Raw genomic sequence first — 26936 nt, 5'->3', positions numbered from 1 at the left:
TATGCATGCACCCAGTCAGTGCCCACCCAATCAAAGAGGTCAGGCAAGCTCCTGGGGATGCTCAGTAGTGTCCTTGGAGATTATATGCAAGTTTCTATGACAGGGCAAACAGACAATTAAATTACGAATGATGTTTCTTCTGGTGGTGGGACCCTCAGGGCACCCTGGGTGCATATCCTGTCAGTAATGTGTGCTTAGCCATTACAGAGCCATTTGGACAGTTTGTCGATCAATTGAACTAAAGGGGGTCAACAACATTAAAACACAGCTCCACTGTGAATGTTCAGCGGGAGCAGCACATCTGCAAAAATCCCGTGATCGATCGTGTGTGAGAAAGAAGAGGCGTTTGTTTCCCACACTGTGAGAGCCCGCCGGTGTATCACGCCCCCATTCACTCTCTCCGGCGCTCTGTCATCCGCCGGGCTGAGCGACTCAAGCTGCCTGGGAAAGAAACAGCGACAAGGGGAGAGGAAACGGAGCGAGATGGCGAGCATCAACATGGGGCCGAGACCGCTAGCGCTGCTGCTGGAGCTGGCGTGGGTTCTCCTGGCCTTCCGAGCGGTTTATGTTCGATGCCTTAACGGCGACGAGGACCAGAACCAGGACACCGAGTGCAAGATGAAGAGCGTCACCGTGTCGGCGCTCCCGTTTTTGAGGGAAAACGACCTGAGCATCATGCACAGTCCATCGGCCTCCGAGCCCAAGCTACTGTTCTCTGTTAGAAACGATTTTCCCGGAGACGTCGTGGTGGTGGACGACCTGGAAAACACAGAGCTCCCCTTTTTCGTCTTAGGTGAGTTTACTGGTATTGTTATTATTTTACAGCACGCTGGTGTGAGGGTTCATTAGCCGCCAATTAAGCGGATTAAAACCCCCTCGCTCTTTATCTCTATACCGGAGCATCTGTCTATTAGCTAAGGCCTGGCTACATGCCATGGTTTCACTGTTTTGGAAAATATTATAGGTAGCATACCAGCCAAAATATGTAGCTAATGCAATTACCTCCCTTTTACGGCTCATGATTAGTCCACCAGTGTTTGGTAATTAGCCTGTTATTGATAGCATGCAGGTGTGCTGAATCGACACTTAGCACTTGTTATTGCAATATTAGGCCGCACAGCTCATGCTAAATAATAGTAATAATAATAATCAAGGCTCGTTTTTTTGTAATAAATTAAGACCACCAGCAGATTTGTTTCGGGAGCATCATTTTCATGGTCCATATTACCGCTTGTGTGTATTTTACCCAGACCGTGCACACGTGGTTCTGTTAGCTACATGTTTAGGAAACTACTTGCTAGTTAAAACAGTAGCAACACTGCGGCCAACCTCTGCTTACTTTAGTGCAACTTTTAAGTTTACTTTGTGTGTTTTAATAGCTGCTTTGTGCTGCGCGAGTCTTATATGTTGTGTTCCTGATTAAAAATACGTCAGTTTACGCCCCTCTTGTGGGTTTTGAGCTTTATTAAATAAGCTTTATCGAGAGTTAGGCCAACCGAGGGCCATATGAACTGGACAGCATGCTTCGTGTGAGTGACGCTGGTTTGGCGGAGAGCGGCAAAGTTTGCAGTGAAGTTTGCTGGCCGCTGTCCATGGTGCTGAATCCCAGCGCTTCTTCACAGCTCCTGTTGCTGCGGCTGCTCGGGGCCAGGACAGCCCTGCGCCACATGTGTCACATTTACACAGTGGGTGAGGTCAGCTCTGATTCTCTTTGTTGAGGGTTCAAGTGTTGTTACTGTGTTGTCACCTGGTTTGATGTGTCCCAAGTCAGAAATCAAGAGGAAACGATGAAAAAGCACTTGAGTTGTACGTTTGTGTTGTGGCTGTTGGATCTGTGGAGCCCTTTCACGTCTGCTTGGAACAGTTCCCTATTTTCATTCCGTTAAGAAAACAAAACAAAAACAAAGCCAAATAAATAAATAATGATAATAAAAAATGCCTTTGCTAACTATATAGACCTATATTGTGACTTTCATATGTTGTGTGCACATAGCAGTTGAAAGTCTCGGTCTTTAGGGTGAAAATTAACATATTTTATAAAAAACAAAAAAACAAAATAAAAAACAAAAAAACTAGTTTAACACAATAAACCAAAGTTTTGAAACTACTACTGACCTGAACTGTTCTGTCTTTTACTTGGAAATTACTGTGAATGCTTCAAAGCATTGCTTTACTCAAATTTCATTGCTCTCGAGCCATTTTTGGATATTGTCAGATTAGGGGTGTGCGATATATATCGTACGATAATATTGTAATTGCCTTGTTAACCATGTGCGAGCTGACGTTATCAAGTATGCTAATGACTGGGAAAAAAACAACCACCAAAATGCCTCGGCTCCACGTGTTCACTACTTTATGCTTTAGTATAGGCTGCAGCATGTACGCATTGAGAGTGCCCATACTGTGTGCGAGCATAGCTGCCTAAACAGCACACCTAAACCTGGAAAAGAGTGAACACACTGCGCCAGGGGAAGAAATTCAGACATCGCCAGCCTCACGGTCTACTGCAATTTAATTCCTAGGCGAGGAGGTGATTTGGATTTGAAAAGACTGACACCGATCAAAAGAAGGCAGTTTGCAGACTTTGTAAGAAAGCAGATAGCTCGACAACAACTAACCTAAATCAGCTAAGGTGTCTGGCAAAACACACACTTAGCAAACTTTAGCACCCCCCCCATGACACCGACTAGCGGGATAAAGAGGAAGATAATGGATGGATGTTAATATCGTAGACATATCTACGTCTATGGTTAATATTCTTTAAGTTAAAGTAGGTATGTTACAATCACTGTGTCATAACCCTGGAATCCCCCCGGACAGCCTCTTTTTTGATTTTTTTTTTTAATTCTGTCAAGTCTTCTGAATTAAGCCATTGCTTTTGAAAAACTCACCGAAGTTGACGTGTCAAAAACACTGATTTAAGTCTTATGTTTTACTAGCTTGCACTTCTTTTATGAACAAATTTTTAAATAATGCAAAATATTGTATATTTTTAATTAAAAAAAAACACAAAACAACTCTTCCAAACTACAGTATATATGATTATTTAACATTTGTACATGTACAGTGTATCCAAACCGTTACTGGACCATTACTGTATATTTTCACCTCATCGTCTTCCTCGTCACCTCGAGTCTCATCTCCTGAACTGAAGTCAGGCAAAGATGCATAAACATGCTTATATATTCCCAATAATGTCACAATTACTTATTGTCAGCAGATTAGTTAGACAGGCGGCCCTCCGACCTCTGGACAGCTGATAACGAGCTGGCTAAATAACAGCATAAGCTAACATCATGCCAGCTAATGTTTGACTTGAATGTCCTAAAAATCACACTTTCCCTTTGATGAAGAGTTTGATTACATTCTCACATCGCATCGCCTAAGTGTCCAAATTCAGCAATGTTAAATCCACTTTAAAGAAAGTTTAATCAATGCTGGATAACGACAGCTAACAGCAGCTAACAGTGGCAAAAACAGCAGCGCTTACCAAGAGAAGGCTATCCTCAACAACTCACCTCAGTATCGCTGTCATTGGACTCATCGACTTGTATTGGACTCCTTTCACAAAGTTTTAGAGCGTCCTCCAGAGTACAGTACCAGTCAAAAGTTTGGACACCCTTTTGACTGGTACCGTAAATAGATATGAACACACATTGACAGCTGGGGTAAACGGTGTACTGACAGCTACTCACTACAGATGAGCAGCAGCCAGAATTGTTTGTCCTATATTGGCCACTCTAGCTAGGATTTTGCACTTGAATTGAGAAGGGAAAGAAAACAGAATTAATTTGACTGCAATCTGCAATCTACTCACATCTAGTGATGAAATTTTCTCTCTTAGAATACCATGAGCATTTAGTGTTTAGGCTTATAACATCAGCATTTAAGGTTTTATTGACTCATCAGTTAGAAGACCACACGATGCAATGATGTAGAGTGTGCTGTTACTTCATGTAACAGCACCATACTGGGGTTTTTGCAAGGAGAACTGATAGTGGGTTGTTGGCATGTGGTTGTGGCTGACAGGTCTCCAGATAATGGAAAGCGACGTATAAAAATCTACGAATTAGTATGAAGCAGCTCTTCAAACTCAGATAATCCACAGGTTTTAAAATAAAGTAGTACTGATATATTTTAGTATAAAAACATTTGTTGCCCCCGTGAGAACTTATTAAATTGTCATTTCAAAGTTTTGGCAATAGAAGCATGTTTTTTAAATTGAACAAAAACGTGCCCTAAATCAGAAAACTCCTCTGATTTAGCTTAAAAACAGAATAAATGAACAGACCTAAGAATGTGACAGTTGCTAACTAGTGATTATTTTCACTGTTTGTTTTTTCCATGAAGCCACTGATCTTTTAGTCTGCCACAAAATTGTGGAAAATGGCCATTAGAGTCCCAGGATGAGGTCTACAAATTGCTTATTTTTTATATGCAAGAAAAACTTTTTATAGTGACAAAAACAGAGAAAAAGAAAACTTTTGGGAAGTTACTTTTTTAGTAGCTAATCTTAACTACAGTGTTGCCATGTCTTGAGTCACCCATTAAACATATGGGGTGAGATTTACAGTCTTTTTTGGTGTCAGTATTAATTTATGAGGTGCAGTGCTGCTTTTGCGACTGAGAGGCAATCTTTTAGTTTTGCGACTTGCCTTTTTGCATAGGTTTAGTTTTGGGAGGAGAGTATTTAAATGAACAAAAATCCAAACATGATTTACTAAAGTTTACTGCACGCTGTACTATATTTAATCATAAAGAAAAAGCACATTTAAAAAATAGCTTTTTGGGATGATCTGGCTGTGATAGCAGCTGCTAGAAGTGTTAATTTGAATTACTGAATGCCAGGGAGAGATATTATCAGAAAAAGTGTGTAATTGCTGTGGATGGCTGGCTTGTTGCCAAAGCTTTGGCTGTGTCCTGTTGCTCTTTGCTGAGTTCCCAGGTTGTTTAGCCCTGCATATTTCTTTTCATACTGGTATTTTGATCTAACAGACCAGCACTTAACTGAAATGAACTGAAAATAATTTACTGTAGTGCATCAGGGAGAAGGGGAGAATCCCAATACAGCATGCATGAGGATATATCTTTTATTGGGTATAACAGGCAGCCAAAATATTTTTGCGGTGAATGACGGGTTTGCAGTATGTCAACTTTTTATGCACATTTCTACACAGAAACTGCAGATATGGGATACAATAGCCTCTGCATATCTTTGCTCAGCAGTGGACACACAGCTTTGCAGCATCACAAATTGATTTGAATGTTTTTTGTTTTGTTTTAATTCTCTCTGGTACGAGAACTATTAAATACCATATAGACATGTTTGTAAAAAGGTTGTTGGCAGTAAGGCAGCGCTGTGCTTCTCCTGAACCAGTGTCCTCAGTACCATTATTTATTTATTTATCACTCCAGCTCTTTGGTAGCTCTGTACATGAGGTTTGTGTGAGGGCAGAAATCAGGAATCAAGACAAACTACTGTGACTGACAGCACTGTGCAGCAGCTGTGACTCACTTTGAACCAAAATGAGACTAATGCCACTAAATTAGATGAATAACACTAATATAGCTTTCATTTTTGAATTGTCTTTAACCTCATGTTAACCTGATGTTGTTGTCCACCTAAAGGAATGAGTCTATGAGTCCTCACAGTGTGGATTATATCATTTACATTTAAACCTGGAAAGGCTGCAGTGGCTCTTTAACTGGTATCTGGTAACAATATCGGGAAATAGCCAAGGTGTCTTTATTGAATCAGAACTGGAAAAAGCTGGACCAGTATCACTATCCTTTGGTTTCCGTCCATTGATCCGGACTGATCTGAATCTTATAGTTCTTTAAAACTTAGATCTGTGTCTCAGATTGTTGTTTTATATGAAAACTATTCAGAAATGAAAGTACGCTTATGATCACAAGACAGAAATGTTTCAATCATCATGATTGAGCACCTGACAATATTTAGGATCTTTGATCGTCACTACTGCTACCACTGTGGGTTGACTCAGCTGTATTTATCAGTTCCTCAGAGAGCAACACTAAAAATTCCATGGATGTTGTAATTAACAGACATGAATTTAGGGAACAGTCCTATGAAGCTCCCATGTGATGCATGCAGTATTATTGATATTTCTACCACAAGGCTGCAGTGGCTTTAAGTTAACTGTTCAAACTATTCAAAGGAATAATTCAGACAACAGATATGATATAATTCATAGCGCATATGTAAATAAGGGTAAGACAAATGCACAGCACAACAGATCTCTCAGGAATGCCGCCGCATATTAATTGGTCTGAATTTGTATGTGACATTTCCTTACATAGTTTTCTGCTGTGGGACAGAAAACTTTTAATGAAAATTCACACCGGGGAAACCAACACAAATCCAAAGTTGTTGTGCAGGTAGTGGCACTGCTACTCAAATATAAAGACTGGAGCACCTGCAGCTTTTTCCTTTATTTTTTTCCTTTTGTTTTTTGCTTGATTTCCTTTGCTGTTTGACAAAATCCCCTTTGTAGAAAAAAGACGGAAGTCTGCTTTAAACTACAAACTACAACTCTCACTCACTGTATCCATGTCTCAGGAAACAAAAGCAATTTGAGCCATATTGTGTGGCTGTATTGATAAAAAAAAATAGCAGCAATTACAAATACATGTGTAACAACATGCATGCTGAATGATGTTTTAGTAGAAGCACTACATTTTTGTCTAGCTGCTGTTTGCTTTCCATTGTTCATATCATATTAGCCCGCTTCATATTGTTCAGTCTCCCATTGCCTCAGTATAATTCATCAGGTGCATGACAGGCTGCCAGTCTGGTGCAAGATGCCAGTTTTCATTCTTTTTTTAATATTGTTACTATTAATTCCCATCGTATTCTTTTTAATGTAAATAAACATTTAATTAGTAAGAGAAAATACAACAGATCAGAGTATCAACAATAATTGAATGAGGAGTATTGATAAGTTATTTGTGGCCACAGCTCACTGACTAACTATGTATGGGAAAATGAGAAGTTTACAAAGATCTGTGAGATATTTCCAGTTGTAACCTGATATACACACGAGACTGACAGTGACAACTTAAAATGGGAATAAACGGGAGGGTAGTCAGCCAAAAGCTCATATAGTACTGAAACATGCAGTATAACTGCAAGGCGTTAAAACAGATTTTACTTGGAGCTGACATAAATTTGTCCTTCTTTTTAAGCCTACTGGTAGTGTTTGATAGTAAAAAACACTGAGTATCACTTTAAATGCAAGACAGTGAGGGGCTTTGACTTAAGACCGTGAACACTTCAGTCAGTTTAATATTACATAGTACCCCTCTCAGCAGCGGCAGTGAGTCCTGCTGACAACTGCAGTACCCCATCCTTTTCCATGTCTCACAAGGACACCTTATACTCAGCTAATCCGCGGTAATTTTTTGAGTTTTTGAAGACCTTGGTGATAAGAAGATCAAGAAATTTTAATGGATGAACACAATGTTCTAGTTAACAATGAATCCTATGGTTCATTTTGAGAAGGGAACAAAGAACTTTCTTTTATGAGGCCTTGCAGAAAATCTTTTATTTTTCTTTTCATTAGCCCATCAACCTTTCTGCAGTAACATCGTTTAAAGTCTGTCTGTTTTTTTTTTAAACCATAGTTGTCTGTCTACCTTTTACAATGTCTTCTGTTTCCCAAATTGCTTGTGTGTTGACCATTTAAGAAACACTTTGCAAAGGGGTGGGGGGGTGAGGTCTCTGACTGACGGTAAATTCTAGCTTCGGGACTGCAGCCACTTGTTAGTGTCGGAGAAGCCGGGGAAGCTATGTTATTAGAAATTTACCCTTTTGGTGTTGTGTCATAAATTGTGCCGAGGTGAGGTAATAAAGTTACCCTCTGGGAGACACTCTAGCTATATTGGCTCTGGCAGTGATTTACACATTTGTGCTGGAAGGATCGGGGAGGGTAGTCAGCCCTTAACTGCCTCCCATTTGAATCAGCTTTCTCGATAATAAGTTAGCTACTTATATTCAGGTCCATGCAATAGAAAATGTAGCATTGCTGCTACTGGATAAGACATTAAACTCCAGCAAAGCTTACAGGACACACAGACCTGCATTTTGCTCTGTCTTAGTGATTGTGTAGAATTTGATGCCTTTGATTGCACTGTAAAGTTGAACAGTAATTATATGGAAAGCTAGACCAATGCAGCGTGACAAACCTTATAAATTCATTTTTAGATTTCAGGTCAGAATGAGCTCTTATAGTTGTGTGGCTCATTATGAATGGGGACCAATACAACCTTTTTATCAGGCATTGCAGAAAATGTATTTATTCTTATTTTTATTATGCCATCAATCTTGAACAGTGACTATATACAAAGCACAAAATTAACTGCAGTACTTTATAATTCAGTGTTTCCTCCACACATGTGAGGTATACTGTGAGTGCCCGAGTGCATGTTTGTTTTTATGAGAACATTGTAAGTGATTAAGGGAAATATTTGAATGCTTGAGATCATAGTCGGCGATTCTAATGACTGGAGAAATGATGAATGGGAGGGCACAAGGTTTTTACGCCAGCAGAGCAAGAACTTGTTTTAGATATTTCAGCCCTATTTCCAAGATATTTCATGCTAAAGGCAATATCACAAAAGTAGCAATAACAAGAGAGGAGCTGAGGCCAAAGATTCAAGACAAATTAAATGTGCAAGCATACTTCTTTCTCTGTTTTAGTTACCAAACATGTTTTTATTGTCATGTAAACAGAACACTGCTTATTCACCTAAATTCAGTGCATCTTTTAGAAGAAAAATATATATTGGGAAAGAAATCAATACAGCATAATATAACGATATTTTGCGTGCCGATATTGCATCGATCCAGGGACATAAAATATCGATATTTTATTAAGTAATTTAAAATACTACAGCCAAGAGGGCTCATCTCATGCACCGCCATGCTGAGATGAGCACACTAAATACGATGAACTGTGAAACCGTCCAACAATTGACACACTGAGCTTCACAAAGCTACTTCCTAATTTAGAGCAAGTTAACGGCTCATGTGAGTAAAAATACGACAGCAACTTCCATGACCCTACAAAAAAAAAAAAAATCATTGGTTGCTGCCCGGTGGCTGTATCGAATTGTTTCACATTGTGCGACCGATTGCAACTCGTGGTGACTAACTGGTTGCCCAGAGCTTGAGGGTGTTGCGCACTCATGACCACTTTTAATCACAAGACAATTGTACAGGTCACCTGATAGGAGACAATCTTTCTCCAAACAGTCACGCTGTGACTGACTTTGACTGACTTTAATCACTCTCAGAGAGATGGGAAAAGGTTTAAAAATAACTGCTGTCTAATTTGAACATAGACAGATGTTGCCATCAGTCTGAATGAGTCTTTGTCAATGAGCACGACTCGAGGGGACTGGACTCAAGTGGGTTTGTATTCTGGTTATATTCCTATAGAACAGGAAGGCCACTGAGCACAAATGTAATAGTTAAATGTGAATTTCTGTCCATGACAGCAGCACATATGTGATTTGTGATCATTTATCACAGTTAATTGCCGTATTATCAGCCACAGATTGCATGTAATTGCAAACTTGACCCTCTTCAATCACAATAGATATCAGACTGATAGCAGACTGTCACTAAAATCATAAATGTTGTCATAAGCTGGAGTCAGTGTTGGTATGACTACAATCTCATAGTGAGATAACGTTATCTTAATGGATAAAATAGATATTGACAAAGTAACTTTATGGACATAATTTGAAGTTGAAAACAGGTGATAAATGAATACAGTAAATGCAATATATGTTATTGCTATACTCAGCAGTTAATGTCAAAAATTCCAATATCATATTGTCCTGTACCAAAACCTAGCACAAAATGAAATCAACAGGGCACTGCTTTCACCTTTACATTGTTCTACATTCCTGTTAATAATCTTTATAAATTAAATAAATAAAATAAATTTATTAGGCAAATAAACTGAATTCATGGAGGCTTGGAGACGTGAAAGCAGCAATCGTTCTGCAGTTGCTGTCCTCAGCGAGCAGCAGGTGCTGCCGTAAGCCCCTCCCCCCATCCCAAAGCACTGACAGGAAGTTACCAGCAGCCTCCCGCAGCAGAGCAGAGAGGCTGCTGCTGAGCCCGCCCTGGCTCCCAGAGTGGACTGTAATGTGGGTCTACGCAGAGCATTAAAGTCACATAGTTATTTCATAGAGTTCATTTGTAGTTCTAAACATATTTAGGGTGTTTTTTTTTTTACACACCAGTTATGCAGCTTAGGTGATGACATCATATAGCATCTTCTGGTGACTTTTAGGACAGCCAATATTTACCTTGATTACAGAGGAACTGGCAACACTGGGAATCCCTGTTAGCCCTCAGTTCTTATGCTCGTCACTAAAAACACCTCTGCTGATTCGGGCTAGCGAGCTACTGCTAGTTAGCGCTGCGGACTTGAAGTTAGCTTAACTGTCTGTGGGTGTTAGTATGCAGCACATTTTGCTTTACATTTTGGTATGAGTACCAAACTGCAGCAAGCAAAGCACAGATCTTCTGTTCAGCCCTATCCTCCTGCAGCTTAGAGCTCTATAGAACCTGAGGCCCCCTCCTTTAGCATCTGAGGAGCAGAAGAAGCTGCATTTTCTGTGTTGGTTGTGTGGGCCACGTACCTACATTGCCCACACAACCTCATGGGCCCAGTTTAAGGGGTTCCTGGGAGTAATATATGTGCTGCAGCTAGTTGTCATCACCTCATACTCTGTTATTTGGACATGGAAGCTCGTTTGATGGCTTGTTCTATTCTAGCCTTTCTGCTGGGTCTACCATGCACTCGGGTGATGGTGTTCTGACACTGGTTTGGTGGCTGCTCTGCGGGGACTGTATATGTGTGCCATACTGTATGTGTTGTACCAAGTGAATTGACTGAAAGGGAACAACATTTATGTCTATAACTTCTGTTCCCTGAAGGAGAAGAATGGGGTACAACACACGGGTGTCCCGCTGTGTAGTTGGGCTCGGTGAAGAGTGGCTATCAAACTGAGGGATGACTGTGATGACAGGCCTGTGTATATATGCAGGCGCATATGTCAGCGCAGGTCATCTTTCTTAAAGGCATGAATAGAGATGTATTCAGCCGGGGGGGGGGCATGATATTCCATACAATACATGTTGCACCTCATTCCTCTCCTTCAGGAAGAAGTAACAGATGTAAGACTTCATTTTTGCCACCTTTAGCAGGAACAGTTTTCTTCCCTGTTATGCATTAATTAATTAATTGGTGGTGAATGCATCTTAAATATTGTGTGATAAGATAAAAATTTAATTAATCGTGCAGCCGTGAAGGACAGTATAGAAATAGGAAAAGAACAGAAAAAAGATTACTGTATATGCACCAAAAATACAGAAATAAATGACTGTATCTCTGTCATGATTCTTTCATGGCAGTGGCAGTAAATGCCATCACACTTGAACTGTAAACTGGACTGCAAAACAATTACACACGTGACACAATGCAGGATCTAATCACTGAGCCTCAGATGAGTGACTGATGTTTGTTTAAAAGAAAACCAGCTGCTGCGTTCTCTGGCTGAAGTGAACGCTAGAAAAAAACTAAAGTTGCTTGAAAAGGGCTGCGTTGACCTCCATTTTTCATATTGCTTTTTAATCCTCGTCCAGCAGTGTGCATCACCTTGAATAACCAAAAAGTGATTTCAAGCCTTTCTTACACAGAACACTAGGTCAGTAACTGTAATCCGAACCAGGTCTATTTGTCACAGTTGCCTTAACCCCGTCGGCCTGCTAAGCCCTAGGCCATTTTTTTATACACTTCCACCTGATAAAACATCCCCAATTTCAGTTAGCAGCAGCTCCACAACTGTAAGGCTACAGTGAGCAACCTTGAGCTGGGAGGATTTTCAAGTACAATAAGTTTTTGTGTCCCTGTTAAATCAAAGCAAGATTTGAAAAAAATTTGAAAAAAAAAAAAGATTTGAAAAATATAGTAAGTTTATCTATTGTCTAATTAAGTTAGAGTAAATAATGAGCCAGTACACACTGATGTTATTGAACTTGTCCTGGAAATTCTCAACTGCAAATTAAAGTCAACAAATGCTACATTCATTTTAATCATAGTCGTGCAGGCAGTGTCTTCACTGAATGTTCCATGCTCTGCAGTCTTCATAAAATCGTGGCTGCATGCATTTTGACCAAAATTACAAACTGGATTGGGTATAGGAGCATTCAGGGTGGAAAGGGTCAGCTCATATTCTTTGTACCACTGATTGGACATGGCAGTAGTGTGGAAGTATTTAACACATATTTTTGCTGTACTGCTTTTAAAGAAAAAAAAAAAAAGTGGTTGGGAAATCGTCATAATCATCAGTAATTGGTGGGAAGAGCTTAACAACTCTACTAAATATCAATAGCTTCTATTATTCAGTAGAGATTACAGCGCGAGGGCATGAGGTGAAACAATGGGCTAAAGCTGTGTCCGCCAGAGCAATTAGGCTGCCTTCATATACGCCCGTCATAATGAACATGTTACAGAGACATCTAATTACTGTACATGTAGGATGTCAGAGGCACTTTGATGAGCTTGGTGAGCACACAATTCATTTATTAATTGGATTTTCATGCTGAGCACAGTGCTTTTTCTGAGCGTAGGTGAGTTATATAATCATGGCCAACCTATACCTAACTATGGAACTACAGCTGGCTGGCACCTAAGGGAAAGATTTTGATTTGAAGCCACTGTGTTACTTTTGTTCATCGTGCCTATTAGTTAAAATACCTAAAAAACAAAACAAAAACCAAACAAAACAGATGTGAATGAGTCATCACAGGCTTTATAAAAGGTAACAAATATCATAACCCACAATGGCCAAAATTAGGGTAGTAATTAAAAGAAAAGTCGCAAAATGTTACACTAATTTATTGAACAGAATGCTTAATGTAGCATCTTTGTGTAGTGTCGTGCTTGTTATAATAATATAGTAGCTGTGTAGAGTCATTTAAATGTAAAACGTAGACAGTGCTCACACTAGAGGATCATAAGGGATTATGTGCAAACTCGTGTTTCTCAGCGATCACTTTAAAATGTATCCACCTGAATTATTTCAAAACCCTAATCTGATCTGAAGTCTTATTATAATAACCGGAGATTAATCTGCAGAGGAGAGATAAAAGCCCCCCCCCTCCCCCCCCAAAAAAAACAAAACAAACAAACAAAAAAACCAAAAAAAAAACCCACCAAAACAACATAGTGTTGTTTCAAAAGCAAAATGTGCCAAACACTCAAGAAAAATAAAACATGCACACCACTTACAGGTCTACATCATCAGTAATGTGCTGTCATTAAGAAGCATGTTAACAAAGCCTGAGACTTTTAGCTCGAGTTATAAAAAGTGCTAATTAACTGTTCCATGAATAAACTGCTGCTCCAGGTGCTCTCAGCTTCTTAGCCCACTCTCTGTGGCTAAAGTAAAAGCAAGCCAGCACGCAGGCTTTGCTTGTTTGAAGACGCTTTTAACTGCTTTTACCAGTGTGAACGGGTGATATCTTGCTGTTTTGTAACCCGTAATTGACGTCTGTATGCGGCAGTTAGTGCAAAAAAAAATAGTGTCACTGGTCTGGATGGTGTTTGGGAACATGATGGTGGTTCAGTTGCAGCAGCTGTAAAAAAATCTTGACGTCTTAAAATTTCACGATTGCTGTTATGACCTGTTTCAAAACAGTCTAAATGTTTCTCTCGCTTGAAAATGTTATTGCTTGTGTGGCCACTAATGTGAGACATTGCTGAATTTCTTGCCAGCTTATATGAATATATTTTCTTTCATGTGTTGAGGTACGTGAAAAGAAAAGTCCTCTCTCACAAATAATCAAATATTGATGAGATTTTTGCAATTAAAAAAAAAGAAACTTATTTGATTATAAAACAGACTATATGGACAAAAGTACTGGGCATCACCTCTTAATCTCTGAATTCAGATGTTTTAAGTCCCAGTGCCACAAGTGTGTGAAATCAATCATCTAGCAGTTCGGGTTGTCATGATACCAAAACCCAGGAAAATACTATTTTTGATATTATCTTTGATACCACAGGGGAAAGGACACAATTAATGACAAAAATGACAAAAATTAAGAGCCATGTCTTTTTTTTTTTTTTAAATTAAGATTAGAACAATACTGGTCCATGCTGTTTCCTGTGCTTCTGGTGACTTGGCACCATATTTTCATTGCTGATCAAATAGAGTTGGTAGAGTTGGTTGTTTACGTCTAGTTTTTTTGGGGGTGAAGACAGCATGTTACTATTGTAAATGAGTGTCTAATCTGATAGTAATTTTTAGTGTTGATTAGTATCTCATTATTGATTTTGACAACTCCACTTGCCGTGCAGTCTGCCTTTATAACCAAGCCTTTATGAAAGAATGATGAAACAGTGAGTTTCACTGAAGTCAAGTGTGGTACTGTAATAGGATCACACAGTTGCAACAAGTCAGTTGATGCTCATTGCAAAGGAAGCAATTAAGAACCACAGTAACTCAGCAATAAAGTAGCCGACCACGAAATGCTACAGAGTGGGGTCGCTGAGTGCTGAGGCACATAGTGTGTCAAAGGCATGCTGGGATTGAATAAACCTTCCCTGACATGAACATCAGCACAAAGTCTGTGCACCAGAAGCTTCATGGTGTGGGCTTCTATGGCTGAGAAGCTCCTGTAGGTGTAACATGTTGGTGACCCAGAATTCTTTTTGTCCAGATAGTGTATTTGCAAGCAGACAGACACATCCTGTGTCATTATGTGTTGCATAATGATATAGAAAAATGGTATAGATATAAAGAAATATAGAAAATTATACAGAAAAATTTACTGAATGTTGTATTGATGGTTGCAGGCAGCAGTGTGTATCAGTGAATGAAGGGCATTTTCCATCCTTCTTTTCCAGTGAGCTTCTATTGTTGATGACGCACTTCCTAATTTGAAATGTGAAGGTTCCAGCAGCAGCAGCAGCAGCAGCAGCAGCATTACAGTGCAAGAGTAGTCACACAACTGGAAATTTAAAGTAAAAGCACAACATAACTGCTTAAAACTGTAGTCTAACCATAACTAGAACTGCCCAATATTGTCACATAATAAAATTTAAACATGTTTTGTGCCTGGGATGTTGTATCCTGGGTCAAGCTTTTCCATCATGTAACCACATCAGTAATTTCCATCCACCATTTGCTCTTCCTGCCATATGCAGCGCAACTAGCAAAGGCTCCAGCGACACTCGGTTGAGCCGCTGATTTACATTCCTTCATATTCAGGGTGTATTCGACAGGATGTTTTTGCCTCACGTGGCAACACGTTTGGTGTGTCCACCTTTAGCAGGAAGAGTTTTCTTTTAGATCTTGCAGAGCACGGTTTTTTGCAGAGGTTGTTGAAGTAGCTCCTTTTTTAAGTACTAAATCATCTTCGGAAGCTCATCTTCTTGTTGTGCGCTTTAGGGGACGTAAATGCATGGTGTTGCATTCTTTTATGTCATGTAAATACTTACGCTGGTATTATTGCAGGTGATATTAACAGTAAGAAGCTGTTAGTTGGCTTGTGCTGCATTTATTTATTGGGTTTTTTAACCAGTCTTTTCTTTTTTCCCCCTTTTTTTCTAATCCCATCTTTTTCTATTGTAAACAGTAGAACAATATGTTATTGGAGATGGGCAGGTACCATTGCAGACATCTGGAAAATGTTTATTTTGTAACAATTTTTCATTCAAGATTTGATGTCTTGAATTGGCTGTCAACCAGCGGTCATTTAATTGGTCATTCATGCTGATGTTAGTTCTTAAAACAAAAATAACTCATAACTGTATAATAACTTATATTGTGTTTGGGGACATACTCATAAGCAAGTGGCAAGACCTTTTAGAGCTTCGAGAGCATCTCTTTGTGTTATTCCCAGTCTCTCTGGGGCTTGTACATGCCTAATTCCTATTTTGTATTCTCATCCGGAAATCCCAGTGGGATTTCAGTCTGAATCTTTGCTGGTACATTATTGCAGTTTACAGCGAGTTTACACTGGAGCTAATAGTTCATGTCCGTGTTAGATGATTATCTGGAGTGCTGAAGAACTTCATGCTTGCAAGTGTACAATAGCTGCGTGGAAATGTATCTCTTTTGTAGCCTTTTCATTTCCTATTTTCTATGCATGTGACTACTGTGCTGCTGAGCAGCCTCATCTGGGCCCAAGGACTGTCTGCATTCAGGTAAATGTGAATAATACCAAGCTGAAGATTTGCATGACGTACAGGTCAGGCCAACTAGTTAAACTTATAACAGTTTATAAGACTCATACAGTAATCATTTAATACGGCCTTTTCAGGACTACATCTGTGGCTGCAAAATACGGTAACTTCATTTTACTGGCCATATTTATTCTTTTTCATCTTCCTCCCCTATGCGAACTGTGCCTCCATTGCGATTTATCTTGTCCAAAATTTTGCACAGTCTGCCTGTGACAAATCTGCCCGGAGAGCTCAAATTCACCACAGCAGAATCTTCTCCTCACTTTATTGCTCAGCACCTCCTTTGTGTGCTTAACTGTGTGATTAACACCAAGCAAAGATCGAGGATTGTTTTGATGTTTATGCGAGGCAAAGACAGAACTACAGAGGATGGCGTAAGAGGAGGAATTAGACAGGACGACAGCCAGAGGATAAAGAGAGAGCGGAGCAGAAAGAAAGAGATTGTAAGGCATATCGTTACTAGTGAGCGGGTTTCCATGGCAACATGATCGGGCGCTTAGACAGGAGTTCTGAAGAATAGCGCCGTTTTTATCGCCACAGCAGGAGAGGAGAGGAAGGAAAGAAGAGGCATTTGAGGTGGCACCTGGAGCTCTGCACACTGCCGCTAACTGAATAATGACAACTATAAAAAAAAAAAAAGAAAAAAAAAAGTCGATGATTTATCCATCAAATCATCAAATATTGTTCAGGTACAGCGTATTCTCAGGTTGAGCCTCTCTGTGATGGTAGACTGCTTGTGCCTCACAGGTGAAGCGGCAGAAGAGAACAGAGTGTATCTGCATCTGATTTAAGGTAATAATGTTTCTACTGGGCCAGGAATCACTGTGATGTTTTGGTTTAAGTTTCTGTTAAACAATGCAAGATAGCTGGGAGCCTTGTATGAAGAAAACGGTTAAAAAACGACTTTAAAAAGAGACAGGTGTTAGTTTTCTCTTTTATTTGAAACGCTCACACATACAGAGAGGCCAAGAGAATAAATGGCCTGTTCTCCAAAGACCAGTGTGTATGTATTCTCAGCTACATGGGTACAGAGACTGAAGAAAACTGGAAGAACATCTGGGAGAGAGAGGTGTCACACAGAGGCGATGTCGTATGAGCAGACCACAGCAACCTCCCAGAACAAGAAACGGTCAACATCACAAAGGCAGATATCCAGTAACAAGACTCCAGGACCTGATGTGACCCATGCCCACTGACTGAAGGAACTAAGTGGGCTGTTGGTTGTGGTGCCTTGAACACCTGGCAGTACAACTAAGTGGACTGCTTATAGCAGGTGCTTATAGTAGACTTATTGTATCTGGACTGGCTATCACAGAGAAGAACAGTCGCGACTGTGAAGGATCCCCATAAGGGTACAGCATCATCATGCTACTGGCCAGTTACCTGCCTCTCCACAACAAGGAAGCTCAATGCCCCACACCTGGATACCGGAGTCCTTGTCACTGTACAAGGCTAATAGCATACTAATAACCTTCATCAGGAACTCAGCGGGACTATGGAAGACAAAACTGGAGGCCAACTATAATATAGAAAGGTGATGCACTGTCCCAGCTGCTGTTCTGCACAGGCCTCAACCCCTCACCCTGCTCATCACTAAGACTGGATACAAATATAGATTCAAGAGTGGAGTGACCGTCAGGCACCTCGTGCACATCGATGACATCAAGCTGTATGCCAGGAGTGAGCGAAATGTTGACTCACTGATTCCTCTAACCAGGATCTACAGCGAGGACATCAGGAAGTCATTTGGGCTGGATAAGTGTGTCTGATTGGCTGCAAAGAGAGGGAAGGCGACCTTTATGTAAAGCTGTTACTATACATTTTGAAGATAAAGATACCAGTCTAGAACTCCCGTTAATAATCTCAAAAATATGAAGGAAAGGTCATATGAAAGTGGCTTCCTCTGCTAAAAAATGATCATCACTGTTGTTTTTATTTTACTATATCACAAATAATCTTAGCAGAGTACAAAATTAATAGTCAATACTATATATATATATATATATATATATATATATATATATATATATATATATAGAAAAGACAAATTCCATGATTAATCTCATTCCCAACATAGTCAGTTTTTAGGGGAAAACAGAGGTAAATAAATTAAGCAGCCAACAGCAACAGAAGTCAAACTCAAATTCACAGCCATTTTTGTGAGCTTGCTGATAGAGTTTTCAAAAATGGTACCACTGCCCACATGTGTTTTATTAGGCTGTCAGGCCAGGAGAGATCAACGGAGAAAGAAACTGTAATCTGTATGCAGGCTCACAGAGGCCAGTGGGAGAGGGTTTGGAGCTGGACAAACACTGAGACACTGGGCAGAAATATTTTTCAAGCTATTTTAAAGATTAGGGTGTATAATTTATGGCACTCCATGAGCACGCTGCCTTCAAGGGTTCTTAAATCAAATGGAAAGATTGAGGAAGCTTGTTATCATGTTCACACCATACGTTTAAATTTACACGTTAAAAAAAAAAAAAAGCACTTCTCACATGTGTTCAGATTAGCTTCTATTAAAGGAAGCGTGTGGAGCATGTTCTTGTGTGGAGAGCGGTGCTATAGTTTCTTGGTTTCCCCCTCTGATGTCCTGATTTCATCACCCGGTAAAAGCAATACATCTTAATTTGCTACTGTCATCACAGGCTGGCCTCGATCTGTCAGTTTCTCAACCTCGGGGAAAGGTGTTACACACAAGAAGGACATGAGCTCAAAGGCAAGACGACATCCTAGCAGTCATTTATTCTAAGGGCTGGTTAGTTTCAGGCTTGATTGAAGTGTGTAGAGCCACTTTGGGTTTTACTGTTTTCGGCGTTGAATTGTTTTTGTTTCGCCAAACTGAGCTTTGATGTTCGAAATGCATTGATAACCATTTTCCAGCTGACTTATATCATCAACTCAGTCAGCAAAACACAATGAAACTAGGTATGATGGTGGACAAAGTGTTTACATGGTTATCAGACTAGTTAGTAAAAGACATTTTATTTAAAGTACCATACAGTTCTGTTTGTCACTAGATATGAAATATCCATTTTTCCTTAGGTAACTAAAATGGCAAACAGTTAAGCAGACGTCTGTTTTTAATTGCTATCATTTTTATGTGCACCTGAAACCTTTATTGGCGGGCTTACTGTCGGCTCCCCACACATATGTATTCATTTGGCTCTTGGAGACATAATGTATAAAGTGATTATCCTGAATTTGTGGTCGTTTTGAGAAAACTATTCACAATTTTTTAGACACATAATATTCATACACATTGCCAATTTAGTCACCAGGGATGGGCATTTCATGAAAGAACCATGGGGGAATATGTATTTTATGAAAAGAAATAGTCACATAAGCTATTTGTTTATTTTTTTGCAATGTAGTGAATATGAGATTATTTGAAAATTATGCTCATCTTTTGCAGTTGTGTTGTTTTTCTTTTGCATGTAGCTTACTCACTTGATATTTGTAGCTGCCTACTGGCACATCTCAATCTCCCTTTGGCATTTCCTGACCTTGTTATGTCAGCCTCTCAGCCTGAACTGAGGGAAATATGATTGCTTAAGATCAATCAGTCAAACCCAAAATAGGACACATGCTTTTGGCTCTCAGCACAGGCAGCTGAGAGTAAAAATATGTTCACTGGAGCCTAGGTCAAGGGAAAGACTAAAAGTTTCGTCTTTTCCTTTCCACCGTGGCCGTGATGATGACAAACAGGGCGAGTTCTGTGAATTAAAGTCCACGTTGAACAGAATGGAGGTGGGACGTCTGTCTCAAATATAAAATATTTGACCCATTTCAGTTCCTGAGCAAGCTTTGTGGCAAGGGTTCAATGCATTATACTCGTGCCAAAAATTCATTTTGCATAATGGCACGAGAATTATTGCACTGAACATTATCAGCCCTTTAATGCAGCATTGATTGGGACTGCAACCTAATTGTCAGCTTAATGCCATTGATCGTAACATGTTATACACATTCAGTGTCAATAAATTACCAAATTCAGACAAGCATTGAAAAGGGTTTGACAAAAAAAAAAAAAAAAACTGTTTCCCTTCAGCACCCAAATATAAAGATTAAAAAAATGCTGCTGCAAGTCAAAAACTGTGGCTGTTTGGACAAATGTAAAATATATAATATAAGTTCCTGGCAAGTTGCTTGTAAAATGCTAATATGAAGTAACCACGGTGTTATATTTTACCTCATTATTAACTAAGTGGCAGTCAAGTAATGATTTTCTCAATTAAGCCCCTAAATTTTAGTATATATAATTACCACTTAAAATTTGATGGGAATGTTGGCAGTACAGAAGGATAAAGCTTTCATATGATCTTGCAGGATTGAGTCTTAATGTAAGTGAAGCAAAAATCAAAGTGGTGACTCAATTTCAGCAACACTTTCTATTAAAGCTTGGCAAGAATGTGTTAATAATGGGGCAATAAGAAGCAAGAAGGTACGTAATAACATGGAAATAGCAAGTTTTTTTTGCTTCATTACTAAAGTAATACAGTGGTTATAGCTGAGTAATACATTGACATTTATGTAAGTGAATAAAAACACAGATCCATTCACGCTCATATTTTCTCCTATGGCCAGTAAGACTTGCCAGTTAACCCAATCTCACTGCATGACTTCGGACTCTGGAGGAAGCCGGAGTACCCGGAGAGAATCATGGGGAGAACGTGCAAGTTCCACACAGAAAGTCCTTAGCTGGGCGGTGGATTCAAACCCATGACCTTCTTGCTGTGAGGCAACAGTACTAACCACTGCATCACCATGCTGCCACTGTTTCCATCTGATAACAATTACATTATTACTGAGCTTTAATAGAAAGTGCTACCTGCATTTCTTCTCCCATCCTTCTCCCCACTTTGAAACCCCACTCACACAGACAGTGCTGTATTGCATTTCTTTCTACTTGCACCACAGTGAGGGGCTAACAAAAGAAGGATAGTCTCATATATTTCTTCCTCACATCTTTTTCTTTTTTTTTTTTCCTTCACTGAGCACAGCTACGGTTCTAGTGAGATGTCTCATAAAGTCACCTGGTCGACCGTGTCAAAGGTATATATAGCATCTGGAAGTTTAAACCAAGTGGATTAATGGGAAATGTGTTTTTTTTTTTTTTAACACAATGTCAAGGCTGGCCAAAGGTTGGTACCAGGGCTGTGCCAGACGGCTGTGAAGGGAGCATGTGTGTCAGCTGTACTAAGTTGGTGAAATATTCACATGGTCATGAATTTTCAATTTGTCAGAGATTGCTCCCTCGGGGGACTTATCACCTATAAACCATACTGGTGGTAAAAATATAGCCTATTTATTATAAAGCAGACAATGACACAGGGAGTTAGGATGGAGCAAAAGTTTAACAAGACCTCATTGGAGAACAGGTTATGTACTGCTGTGGGCTAGGTTTGACTACTTTTTCCAGGGAATTTGCGTTAATATTTTTTTATATACATACTTTCCATACCAATGTTTTCTCACTATGGTTACATTTTCAGCTTTTATGACTTTAAATACTTGTCTTAAAAGCACCACTACAGGCGATACAGGCGCATATAGATTTGTGTGGGCACCTCAAATACGTTTTTTCAACACAAATAACAGAAAAAAAAGACTTTAGCTATCACATATAATATAAGGTGCACTGTGGATTTTTTATTCAACAGTTGTTGTAAATGTTTGAAGTTTAAATGGGCTGAATGCTTATATTTCCTCATGAAACATGTGCAAAACTTAGGTTTACTGTCATATATAGATGATGGGACCTTCCATGGTTTGGAGGGTCACATCATTTAAGGCAGAAACTAGCGCCTGACCAGTGTAGGATGTTGAAGACCAATACTGATGCCAGTATCACCAAATATTGGCTGATATTCTTTTCTTTCAGAAACATGAAACATAAATATATTCTCCCTAACATTTGTCATGTGTAGTTATTACTCATTTGCACTCTGCCTGACTCTGCTCAGATCATCAGGTTGTTTGTTGCATTCCAACCTTGTGTTGCCAACAGGAAAGTTGCAGAGGGTCCCTGTGGTGGACAAACTATGCAACATCAACACTCATGTTGAACATGGCTGAAGGGTGTTTCTCCCATCTCTTCTTTACCTTTCAATTTTCATTTAGTAGCTGTTAATAATGCTGATACCAATAGATCAGCAAACGGCTAATCTATTGGTTTTCTCTTGACTCACTTGACTGTCATGTGTCATTACATTAGTCATAAACATCGAGTCAGCAAATTTCTTTTTGCTGTCTAACTGTCAAGAACTAAAATCATAGCTGTGAACTGTTTATATCAAACTGAGAAGTGGCATATTTCATTAGATTAGTTACTTTTAACTACTGATCTTGCTGTGGTTATTCATAAATGATGAGAGTACTGTGTTTTATATTTTATATATATTTGTTTGTTGTATAATTTAAGCATGTCATCTAGCTAATGGGTCCTGTTTCTTTGGTTCCTCCTATTAAAATTGAGCAACTTCTTTTCATCTTTTAAGACAGATCTAATTATTACTGCACCTTTTACTTTTGTCCACCTCTGCGGTGTTGTCTCCACGCCTGAGCTATCCTGTCTCATAGCTTTGTAACTCTTCTGCCTCAAGTTAATATTAGCTTTGCAGTTGTCTGTCACGCATCCTCACTTATCAGAGGGGATGAGATGTACATGTGTGATTTCTGGCATTCCCTAAATAGCGTGTGACCAGAGGTGGCAAAACTACAGATGTTCTTCACTTAAGTACAGATTCAACTTTTTTTACTAAGTGAAAAAGTACAGGCTCCGAAGTGCACTCAGTAAGAAACCCGGTATTTTTGTGCAAAGCTAGCTGAATCTCATACTATATTAATATAATAAAATAAAACGATATTAGTACATTGAAATATGAACACTTTACCCCCATACTTAAACAGAAAAATGAGTATAGTCAGAGGTTACAATGGGATTCAGCATTGCTCTTTGTGTATGTACACAACTGAATTCAACAAGATGTAACCAAATGTTTCACAAGCTATCTTGGCTGATTTCCATCAACTATGCTGACATATATTAGACTGTATGCAGTTGATATAAAGATGGAATTCAGTGAATAAATTTAATCATCTTCAGTGTAAATTCAAATTAATCTTTGCTTCACTCGACGTAACCTAACTGACCATAAACACCAGAGCTGCTGTGCACCAGTGCAACGCAGAGCTTTACTGTAAATTCACCACAGGACAACAAACTAGCCTGTTTATTCTGCACCAAACTGCAGTATTTAAATAGCAAAGTTAGTTTACCTCAGTTTGTTTTTCAGGACATTTCACAATATGAAAAAAAACCCAATATCATATACAGATCCAATATCTGATTTAAAAATGAGGACATTGCATGTAAGCTTTAAATGTCCAGTGTATCAAATGTCACTGAACAGTCCTTACCTTTAAGTATAACCTCTCTTCTTCCTGTCCTGTCTGTCTTACATCTTTCTCCATCTCTGTGACGTTACCACACATCCTGGGAAATACAGCAGCTGGCCCTTTAGTTAGCAGACACACTGTGTGACAAACTGCACACAAACAGTTTGTATGTTTGCCAATATTTGTTCAGCTGTTAGAAATATTGCATTTGAAATTGCCTACCAGAACATGTTATCCCATTTATGGTCACTCTGTACCACTAGCTTGATGCTAAATCACTGCAAACCACAACGTCTACACCAAAAACACAGTTCCAGATCATTCTGCACAGTTTAACCCCTGAGTACAGCACTGTAAATGAGCCATAATTTATATGTTCTTGCCTCTTTCATCTGTTCATATGTGATAAGGGCTACACCAATAAGATTGTCTTTTGTGTGTTATTATTCCCTCCATTTATACTGCAATTGGCTTGATGTTTGAAGGTGCGCGGTGATGGGAAAAGTAAAAAGTTGGCCGAAAATTAAATACTCAAAGTATGGATTGCTGAAAATTCTTCATAGGTACAGTAACAAAATATTTGTACTTCGTTACTTCAAACCTCTGGGTTGTGCATTAGGCTGATGATTAAACTCCTTGAAAGTGACAGGTGAGAGAAGGAGGAGACAACACTGGAAGATGAAAGACAGCTGACATCAGGGAAAGAAAAAAGGTGACAGAGACAAAGGACGAAAACTGAAAGAGAAGTAAGGTTAGTACAAGCATAGACGGTGAGTTAGTGGAAGGAAAGATTTGCATTGGGAAGAGATTGACAGGCAAACAGAAAAAAGTGAGAGATGAGCCTGTCTATGTATTTGATAAGTGGTGTAATTGTCAGTGTGTATGTGCCCAGGAGCTGCTGCTGCTGAAGTTTGGCTGTTTTTGGTCTGTGTGATGCAATTAACTTTAAGTAATCCTCAATATCCAAATTCTGAAACCTCTCTTAGTTACCGGCTGTGTGTCGATGAGCAGAAACACCAAACTAAAGCATTAAACAGCTGCGTTGTGGTGAAATTTGTACGTCACGGCCTCTACACCTTTGCACTTCAGAGTTGCAGACACTGACGCGTTATAAAAACAACTAAGATGGTATAATGCACCACATAACACACCAACATAAATTACTGTATCTTAAAACTACACAGTAGAAGGGCCTACATTGTAGAGCTCAGAAAGCTGAAAAATAGGTTTATTCAGCACGCACAGCAGAAACTTGGTTTGTGAAAACTCAAAGGGGTGATATATTTCTTTAGCTGTCAGAGGCATGGAAGACTTCGGAGCCTTATGGTGGATTTGTGTACATTTCAATTTCCTTCTTAGTGAAACATCCTTTTAGTTTCTGCACACACTCCCAAGTTTCTTTGTGTTATGATTTGTTCACTCAAGGCATTCTCTGCTTTATGAGGAGTACACAGCTTTCGCTTTGAGATAGGACATTTGCACCAGCAAACATGTCAATAATTTCTTAATAATTTCCCTGTAGCTTTTTCAATATGGCTCTACCAACAACTACAGACTATTATGGTATTCACAAAGGTGTTGAATGAGGTAGTCCCCACTCCCTACAAGCCACCTTCTTGATTATTTTGCTTCTAATGGAAGCTTGGTCAGATCAAGAAGGTTTCTGCTTTCATGAACAAACATTTGGGAACATATACTGTACTATTAAATGGCCAGACATAACCACATGTCAACATTTTTTTAGTCTAGTTCTTAAATGCAATTTGTGAATTTCAATTTGTGGATTTTTAACACCAAAAGATCAGATAGAGCAGTGTGCATAATGCATAATGCATAATCAAATAGGGCCATACACCTCTGAATGGCTCTAAATGGCCTAACCATTCAGCTCATCAGTTCTACTCAGGATGCATTTGCATGATGACCTCATGCAATTGCTCCATATTTTGGTTTAGAACATGTCCAGCATGGCATTGAGGTAGAAGTGCTCTAAAGCATGGTTGTATTCCATGAGGAAAGATGATACTAGCACCACTTGCAACCTGTATGTGGTTGCATGTTATAGGGTGGAAGGTTGCAGCCTCCAACATAAACAAACATTTGACCAGACAGCATGCAATTACTTTACATGAATGTAATGTCTTTAATAAGCTGCTTAGTGATGGTGGTGACTCTTGAAATGGAGCTCACAACATAGCATCCTCTGTCTTTAGTCATTAACTGAAGGAATAAGAGAAGACCAGGTATCTTCAGCAGTCCATCTGAATAAAGCTCGGTGACTGCTCTTAAGCTTTTAAGGTGGAATGTTTTCTTGCATCTTACTTCATGCAAGAGTTGATCTCATGAATCAGTTAACACTTTAATAAGTGGGCAAATTAGCATAAAGATGCAATCACAAAAATCCACTGAAACATCTACAGATGATCCAATAACAAAGCCCTTATTTATTTACAAAGATGCAGCCAATTCATTTCAATCATGACCCACATTCTGCCTAGAACAGTGCAAATTAGTGGGTCAAAAATGAGCAAAGCATGTAATCCACTAGTAACAAACTTATACCGTGTAAATGCAGGTTTTACACATTTGAGCTGAAGGAGAATCAGTATATTCAGATATCATGGTGAACTCCTCTGTTAGAGACTGATGTGGCTGTGTGGTTCATACTGTACAGGTGTTCACAGAGACAGGTATTCAGTACTACTACACATCTGAGATGGTGTTCTCCACAGCTGGAGGTATCTTAAGTCCAGAAAGATCTTTTATCCTTGCTGAGAAGGCAAACATGCAAATTTCTCTGCAAAAAAACAGTTAATTTGCCAAAGTTGATAATTGCAGTTGTATTTTATTTTAAGATGTTAATTTTGACATAGGAATTCTTAGTTTTTCATGCTTTTAAATTTGTTCTAATATAATGCAAAATGCAAATGCATACTTTATATTAGAGTTAATGCAAACAAACCCATATTTTATTCCCTAACTCAGTGAGAATCAATCGGAGAATCGATGAGGAATGGAGTAGATCCTGTGATATCGATAATGGAATTGGAATGACTAAATTCTTATCAATTCCCATCCCTACTATTCAACGTCTGGACCTAAATCCGATTGAGATGTTTGGCATGACCTTAAATAGGCTGTTCATGCTTGAAAACCCTCCAGTGTGGTTGAATTAAAACAATTCTGGAAAGAAGAATGGACCAAAATTCCTCCACAGTGATCTGAAAGACTCACTGCCAGTTA

The 26936-nt window shown here is 39.2% G+C and overlaps 1 protein-coding gene across 1 annotated transcript in view; it reads left to right on the top strand.

The window, feature by feature from the left end:
- The first annotated feature begins 478 nt into the window (after positions 1–478).
- The window catches only part of astn1 (astrotactin 1), a 449367-nt gene continuing 422909 nt past the window's right edge, over positions 479–26936 (top strand). Inside the window, exon 1 of the mRNA XM_030751231.1 lies at positions 479–793. Coding sequence (XP_030607091.1) covers positions 484–793 — 310 coding nt within the window. The 5' untranslated portion in view covers positions 479–483. The remainder of the gene's footprint in view (positions 794–26936) is intronic.

Source organism: Archocentrus centrarchus, chromosome 17 (genome assembly GCF_007364275.1).
Source record: "Archocentrus centrarchus isolate MPI-CPG fArcCen1 chromosome 17, fArcCen1, whole genome shotgun sequence".
Classification (NCBI taxonomy): Eukaryota; Metazoa; Chordata; class Actinopteri; order Cichliformes; family Cichlidae; genus Archocentrus; species Archocentrus centrarchus.
This window is presented reverse-complemented; position numbering and strand designations above follow the sequence as displayed.